Source organism: Bubalus bubalis, chromosome 3 (assembly GCF_019923935.1).
Source record: "Bubalus bubalis isolate 160015118507 breed Murrah chromosome 3, NDDB_SH_1, whole genome shotgun sequence".
NCBI lineage: Eukaryota > Metazoa > Chordata > Mammalia > Artiodactyla > Bovidae > Bubalus > Bubalus bubalis.
The window spans coordinates 53,028,726-53,037,535 of NC_059159.1; the positions used below are offsets into that span (position 1 = coordinate 53,028,726).

General features: G+C 40.7%; 1 protein-coding gene across 1 annotated transcript in view; it reads right to left on the reverse strand.

Annotated features, from left to right (window-relative positions):
* The window catches only part of GDPD1 (glycerophosphodiester phosphodiesterase domain containing 1), a 50,757-nt gene extending 42,675 nt beyond the window's left edge, over positions 1-8,082 (reverse strand). The window contains exon 1 of the mRNA XM_006045481.3: positions 7,782-8,082. Within this exon, the coding sequence (XP_006045543.1) occupies positions 7,782-7,923 (142 nt within the window). The 5' untranslated portion in view covers positions 7,924-8,082. The remainder of the gene's footprint in view (positions 1-7,781) is intronic.
* Between the last annotated feature and the right edge of the window lie 728 nt (positions 8,083-8,810).

The following is an 8,810-nucleotide window of genomic DNA, read 5'->3' on the forward strand; positions in this document are numbered from 1 at the left end:
GTACACCTGGAAGTTATTGGTTCATATATTGCTGAAGCCTAGCTTGAAGGATTTTGATCATTACCTTGTTAGCGTGTGAAATGAGCACAACTGTACACTAGTTTGAACATTCTTTGGCATTGCCCATCTTTGGGATTAGAATGAAAACTGACCTTTTCTAGTCCTGTGACCAATGCTGAATTTTCCAAATTTGCTGGCATACTGAGTGCAGCACTCAATATGTGTACTTTGTCAGCATCATCTTTTAGGATTTGAAATAGCTCAGCTAGAATTTCATCACCTCTACTAGCTTTGTTCATAGTAATGCTTCCAAAGGTCCACTTGACTTCACATTCCAGGATGTCTGGCTCTAGTCATTTGTGATCACACCATCATGGTTATCCGGGTCATGATAGACCTTTTCTGTACAGTTCTTTTCTGTATTCTTGCCACTTCTTCTTAATCTCTTCTGCTTCTGTTAGGTCCTTGTCATTTCTGTTTTCTATTGTGGCCATCTTTGCATGAAATGTTCCCTTGTATCTCTAATTTTCTCAAAGAGATCACTAGTCTTTCCCATTCTATTGTTTTCCTCTATTTCTTTGCATTGATCACTGAAGAAGGCTTTCTTATCTCTCTTTGCTATTCTTTGGATTTAGATGGGTATATGTTTCCTTTTCTCCTTTGCCTTTCACTTCTCTTCTCTGCTATTTGCCATTTTGCCTTCTTGCATTTCCTTTTCTTAGCGATAGTTTTGACCACTGCCTTCTTTACAATGTTACGAACCTCCATCCATAGTTCTTCAGACACTCTATTGGATCTAATCCCTTGAATCCATTTGTCACTTTCACTGTATAATCATAAGGAATTTGATTTAGGTCATACCTGAATAGCCTCCTGGTTTTCCCTACTTTGTTCAGTTTAAGCCTGAATTTTGAAAAAGGAGTTCATGATGTGAGCCAGCTGAAGATGAAGAAGCTCTATGTAGTCAGCAAAAACAAGACCTGGAGCTGACTGTGGCTGAAATCATGAGCTCCTTATAGCAAAAAAAAAAAACCTTAAGTATGCAAACATTACTACTTAAGACTTCTGATCTACTTTATAAGTTTATGAAATAGCTTGTACTAAATAAAATATTAAAAAGGTGGTCAAGATATTAATAATTAAGAGAAGCTAGATACTGTGCTTAGTGCTCTCTACATTATTTCATTAAAATGCCCACAATCATGCCAAGCATTACTATCTCCAGAAATAAGATTAGGTGAGGTCACATAAGCCAACAAGGGGAACTGAGATTCAAGCATAAGCAGTATGACTTCAGATCCCACTCTTTTTACTACTAACTATGCTGCAGTTTCTATGCTGGCAGTCATATATCTCTTTATTTTAGCTTTACAAATAAATTATTAATGTCACTTATTTCCATATTCTTATACTTGCTTGCAAAGCTTGAAGATAAATCCCACAACGATAATACCCACAAATTACTTGTTAGATTCGTATGGTGAAAGCCTGGGGAGTAACTAAGGGACTAATTTAAAAGTCTGCCACTCCTCTCTAAGGAATTATTTGGTGATAGCTCTTCTCTCATGAAATGGTTTGAATTTCTTCTCTTGCCAATTATCGTAACATCATTCATAAAGCACGTTTGCTATTAATTTTTCTTTTCCTTCAATAAGCAGGGGATGTCTGGCTTAATATCTGACTTTGCAAATAACCACTCTACATGGAAACAAGTTTAATTTTTAATTAATTATGAAATGTAGAAGAGAATGAGAATATATTTTACATGCTGTTCTACTATAATTTGTTTATAATTTCTCTGCTCATGTCCTCCTGCCTCCCTCTTCACCAGTTCATATTTTCTATTTCTTTGAGAAACCATCACTTCCCAACACTATACAAATCTATACCTTCCAATTCATTCAGTGTTAATTTTTCCTCTTTATAGTGCTTCATAGTTACTTTGTGAGTGGTTAATATCTGTTAGGATAGGAAAAGTAAAGGAAACATTCTCTTTTGTATTTTTTGTTAGATGTAAATACTGAAAAGGAAAGAAATATCTGTTCAGTTTCCTTTTTTACCTCCCAAATGTTTTACATACCAGTAAACATTCAACAAGGTTTCCCTGGTAGCTCAGAGGTAAAGAATCTTCCTGCCAACTTAGGAGATGTGGGTTTGATCCCTGGATTGGGAAAATTCCCTGGAAAAGGAAATGGCAAACCATTCCATTATTCCTGCCTGGGAAATTTCATGGACAGAGGAGCCTGGTGGGCTACAATTCATGGGGTCGCAAAAGAGTCAGACACAACTTAGCAACTAAACAACAACAACAAACATTCAGTAAACACTGTAGACCTGTTTAGACCTATTTTACAGTTAGCCTCCAATCACCACTATCATCAACATCTTTTGTATACATGCTATATGTGTGTGATGTTTATAAAACCAGTGACAAACATGACAATGTGTTCCAGCCACAAAAGAACTTCCAAATTAAATATTTTCTGATACTGGAGAAGACAGTTTAGTGCAAATAAAATATTTTAATGTTGGAAGACATCATCCTATCTTAACTTAAAAAGGAGCTATTCAATAAATCAAGCAACCAAGTTGAGTTCCTTCACTTCTAAACTTACACATTAATTCAATATTTATAGTGCACCTTGGAAACAGTATATATGATTGCTGTAAGAGTATAAAGAGCTTTTAAGGACTGCTGCTGCTGCTAAGTCATTTCAGTTGTGTCCAACTCTGTGCGACCCCAGAAACGGCAGCCCACCAGGCTCCGCCATCCCTGGGATTCTCCAGGCAAGAACACTGGAGTGGGTTGCCATTTCCTTCTCCAATGCATGAAAGTGAAAAGTGAAAGTGAAGTCGCTCAGTCATGTCCGACTCTTCGCAACCCCATGGACTGCAGCCTACCAGGCTCCTCCGTCCATGGGATTTTCCAGGCAAGAGTACTGGAGTGGGTTGCCATTGCCTTCTCCATTTAAGGACTAGAGATGGTATATACAAAAGAACATTTCTCAATATGTGGGATCCCTGGAACACTGCAGAATTCTTTTTTTTAGGGAAAATATCAGCGAGATTTATATTTGCAGACATAAGAAAAAATTTAAACACATCAGTAGCACAGAAGGATGATATTCAAAGTATATATTGATACAGTGGCAGCATTTACCAACTAATCACCTCATGTGTGCTCTTTTCAATGTGTTTTTTGCTATCTATCTGATTATACTTTCACATTTTTCTGTAACGACATTCAATTTTTCTAAGTTTGTATACAGTTTAAGATATATGTATACAGTTTAATATATACGCACAGCCATTGCTGAAAATAACTGTGTACATTTTAGTCTACTTTATTAAGCAGGAAAATGTGTGCATGCTAAGTCACTTCAGTCATGTCCAACTCTTTGTTACCCTATGGACTGTAGCCTGCCAGGCTCCTCTATCCATGGGGATCCTTCAGCAAGAATACTGGAGTAGGTTACCATTTCCTTCTCCAGGGGATCTTCCAGACCCAGGGATGGAACCCGCATCTCCTACATCTCCTGCATTGGCAGGTGTGTTCTTTACCACTAATGCCATCTGGGAAGATAAAGGATGAATGATTCCACTGTTAGCAAGATATCAGTAGGAACAAGCAAGTTGGGAAAAAAGTCTTCACTGACAAGTAAGGAAGATCTCCTTGAAAACAGGAATGCAGAGAAAAGAGAGAAGCTGAAAAGAACTGATACCCTGCCGTGCAGAACATGTTTCAGGGTGCAACTGCAGAATGTTACTTCTAGTGACACTCTGAGACTCAAACAGATGCTTCAATTTCCTCCTTGAGGAATTCAAGTTTAGGACTCAGAAATAACCAGTGTCCATCAGCAATATTTACCCTCAAACTTATCACCTGCTAAATCAATCTGTGCCAAAATGCCCAGATTTGGGCAATACTTTGCCTTGTAACTATGGGTGAAAGATTAAAAGGTCAGGTGAGGATTTTATCAGTTGACTTTTTTTTTTTAATTCTTTTGCCATTGAACCCTAGTAAACCCTACTGCTTAATTTAATTGGCCCATAGAAATAGGTTAGGAAGTATGAGAAAGTTATTTCCCTGCTATCCTAACTCTAGTTAACTTAGTGGGCATCTGAAATAAGTATATATATAGTATGATTCCAAGGGTAGTAAAATATGTACTTAAAGGATATATTTAAAAATATATATTAAAAGGGCATACTTCAAAATATGTACTTAAAATATGTACTTCAAAATGTTAACAAAGATTATGTCTACTGATAGTGAGTTTTAGGAACTACTTTTTCTTTTTTCATTTCTATTATTTTCCAAATTTTCTATTAATACAATGAACATGAATTACTTATGCAACTGTCAAAAATATTATTAAAATTCACAATGTCATTGAGAAACAATAAAAATAGCCTTTGAGAGTATGGCTTGCTCTTGATTTAATCCAAAGGGTACATCTTTGATCTTATTGGTATTTCATTAATACACTGCTGCTGCTGCTGCTAAGTCGCTTCAGTCGTGTCCGACTCTGTGCGACCCCATAGACGGCAGCCCACCAGGCTCCTCCATCCCTGGAATTCTCCAGGCAAGAACACTGAAGTGGGTTCATCAATACACTGTAGTTACAAAAAGTGTTCTTTGGACAAATAGATTAGGAAACACATGGAAAGTACCTAGCACAAAGTAGATAATTAGCAGACAATAAGCTATTATTTTAAGTGTAGGTTACAATTTGTACTAGAGGCTAGAGACTCAAGCATTAATAAAATCTAAAATCTGCTCTTGAGGAACTCACAGTCTAATAAGGGAAGCAGATATCCTACCACAATATAATGCAATACAACCTACGTGTTACCTAGGTAAGAACAAAGCAGGCCTATACCATTTAATTTTTAAAACAAAGCATTTTCTACTTTCAAGGACAATCAATCAGCAAAAAGCAAAAGTGTTCATTAAACTTTGAAAACATTAAGTACACTGGTGATCTCATTTTTTCCTCATTCAACTCAAAGTTCTATTGCAAAATATGAATGTGACTCCATGTATCCATGCTTACATTTCTAAACAATTTCATGGTATTCAAAGTGCTTTCTGTACACCTAATCCTCATAACAACCCAAAGGGAAGCAAGGTAAATGGTTTACATTTATAGATAAGGAAACTAAAACTAAAGCTTATTCCCAAGGTTAACTAGTTATAGATCCAGAATCTGACTCAGGTGATAATGCTTTTATAGAGACATAACAGTATACAGTAACAGTTTTTTTAAGTTAAAGCAATTCAGGTGTATATACTTTATATACCTCTCATGATCAATGTCTCAATCTTGGAGTGGTCATACAGCTGGGTTACATGAAATAAGTTATCTGCAGTTAGGATGATAGAGAATTAGACCAAATGTTGATGATATGCATGGAGAAATATGCACAGATAGTACCACTTGCTATTACCAGTGTCCAAGAGAAAAATAAAAAGCAAGTAGAAGCTGACTGCTTCCTAGTCTATTATTTTCCAGAAACTTACTATCTTGAGTTCCAAAGTGGTTTTTAGTAAATATATTCTCTATCACTCTGGTTCAACTGTATTCTTTGATATACATACTCAACAAAAAATATATTAAGCACTATCACACAGGAACTTACTAAGTGCTTCAGGACTGTACACAGATTTCATATCCTACAGAGTTAACAATATTATTTCTTCTGAAATAAAATCTAGATCACCCACAATGACAGTTTAGAAAGCTTTTTAAGAAGACCTAGTTTTATTTTGTTTTGATTTGGGTTTTTAGTAAGCATACTTTTTTTTTTTAATCAGTAAACACTGATTTACTGATTTAAAAGCAGTAGGTAATGCTTATCTCCAGAGTAGGACTACTACCATTGAAAATATTTCTACAGGGACAACTCAAACACAAAAGTTGTTTTTTGGCTTTACCTACAGTTTACTTCTGTATCTATTAAAATACAGGTAAACCAAATAAGAACTAACATGTCATTTAGCTGGTGATAGATCCCTTAAAATCTTTGATAGTTTTCATGAGTGGGAGACTAGCATAACCATTGAAGTCACTCTTTAGTACTTTGTTTATCTTCTTTTTTTCTTTCTTGGCGCACCACAGTGCATGCTGCTGCTGCTGCTAAGTCGCTTCAGTCCACACCCCCTGCATTGGAAGTGCAAGTCCTAACCACTGGACCACCTGGGCAGTCCTATGTTTGTTTAACTGATAAAATTATACAGATTTTACAGCAGCGTGCAAAGGTACTTCTGTGATATTTAAAACCTTATTCCTGGCCTGCAAGGAGATCCAATCAGTCCATCCTAAAGGAGATCAGTCCTGGGTGTTCATTGGAGGGACTGATATTGAAGCTGAAGCTCCAATATTTTGGCCACCTGATGCGAAGAGCTGACTCATTTGAAAAGACCCTGATGCTGGGAAAGATTGAGGGTGGGAGGAGAATGGGACGACAGAGGATGAGATGGTTGGATGGCATCACCGACTCAATCGACAAGAGTTTGGGTAAACTCCGGGAGTTGGTGATGGACAGGGAGGCCTGGTGTGCTGCAGTTCATGGGGTTGCAAAGAGTTGGACACGACTGAGTGACTGAACTGACTGACTGACTATTCCTGGCCCATTTTTATTAACAAAAGGAGTCATGGTACTAAATTAAATTTTTGACTGTAAACTCCTAGAATTTACCATTTCAAGTAAATTCCAAGCAATATTAACCTAGTTTAACATTCGGCTCTAAAGAACAGCTAAAACTGAATGAAATAATCCAAACTTACAACATCTTATACATCATACTTGAAATGAAAATAAAAGCACATTATTACACAATAATGAAGAGGCAAAGATGTGGCCTGCTGTCTGAGAAATGAGAGGGGGAACTACATAGGTTCCTTCTGGCAAGGCACTGTTTAAAAAGAAACTTCTTTGTTGTCTTCATACAATACGGTCCTGTCACAAAACCCAATCTTTTTTTTTTTTGGAAATCCACACGTCACTCCTGGGGTGCAAGGTGGGGTTGGGGAAAAAAAAAATAGGTGCGAGGTTTGAAGCCTTGGGAATCAGGACACCCCCGTTTCTTGTCCCAGTCCAGCTCAAGCTCTAATTGTGACCTTGGGAAGTGTCCCCGGCTCGGGAACTTGGATTCCCCCTCTTCTCAGTTACCCTGCTCAGGAGGAGGGATGGAGAGGTGGAGAACTGGGACCGGCCCCCAGGGACTGTGGGTGCCCGGGCTGCACCACGCTCCACGTTCTCGCAGCTCCTCGGCCCTGGAAAGCAGTTCGCCCCATCTTCCCACAAGCTTCGCCACCGGCTTGTCTCGGAACAAGTCTGTTCCCGGGTTCCCCCGGCAGGGTACCAGCGGATTGGCCCGGGGCTCCCCACTGGTGCCTCCGCTGCAGGGAAGCGACCCCGCGATTATCCTTCCCTTCGCCGAGAAGCCTCCCATCTACCGTTCATTCTCACCCCGGTCCTTTCTCCTTCGGAGAACCCCTGACTTCCCTGCCCCCAAGAGATTCCCACCTTGGCTCAGTTTCAAGACCCTCTCCTTCCTTCAGGAGACCTCTCCTTCCTTCAGGAGACCTCCCCTTCACATTGTCTTTACCTCCAGGGGACCCTCAGTTCACACACGCCCATCCTTCCTCAGATTCACACGTATTTCCACCCGCCTGCCTTTTGCCGAGGAGCCTCAGCTCCAGTCGCGGGGCCGGGGGATAGGGTGGGGGGAGCCTCCCCCACTTCCGCCATCTGGTTCTGGGGACCCCTCTCACCTCCGCGGTGAGAGATGTGTTTACTGAGGAATCGTTGCTTCTTTCGCTGGTGCAGCAAGGTCGGGTATTTGAGCAACAAGAATGAAGTCACCAAGTACCCTCCCAGGGTGGAGAGGAGGTAAAAAGCCGCGGTGGACGACATCTCAGCCCCCGTGTGAGGAAGCCTCCCGCCGCCTGGCCCTCTGAACTCCGCTGATACGGTCGCAACGGCTGCGGCGGCGGCAGCGGCGGCTGCTCGAGGTCTGCTCGCCCCCAGCCGGCGCCCGCGGTGCAGCGCACTTGTCGGCGCCTGCCCACCGCGCACGCGCAGCCGGACTCCGGCCGCCGAGCAACAAAGGAGCTCCGGCACGCAGGCGCGCTCCGGTAGGAGCCTGCGGAGGTCCCAGCGCGGGCTCCTGTCACCTAGCTTTGTGGTCCGGCTCGCGGCCCTATAAAGGAGAAAGCTTGGAAACCCGCCAGTGCCTCTGCCGTCGTTCCCACACAAAAGGCTGTTCAAGGAGAGCCTTCAGGAAGGCCTGACGTAATTAGAAAGCCCACGTCAGAAAAGAATCACTCCGGGTCGCGTCGTTAGCCTCTGCTCGAGGAAATGCAAAGAACTCTTACCGTAGGAGGAGTTAAGGCTTATTAAAGCAAAGAATAAACACATCCATTTGTCTAGGCAAGCGAGAACTTTCTCCGTTGTCGCACATATCATGCGAGATGCCAGTTTATCAGTCAAATATTTGAGAGATGGCTCTTCGCACATTTCACTGAAATTGCAAACTTCGTGCCTCGGACATGGTCGACAAATATTTGTGGACTTGTTAAAAAATAAGGAAACGTTGAAGTGTTATAGGTTATCACTTCAGTCTCGGGAAGACTGGAAACTAAATTCCCTTTCATTCTACACATTCCAAACTATAATTCTAAGAGTCACATTTAAGTGCAAAAGAATTAACCCAGGGCTGAGGGAGAAAATTTGGTCATAAAAACAGATCTCCCACAGAAGAAGAAGGCAGAGTGGTTATTTAAAATCATGTGACTCTGACC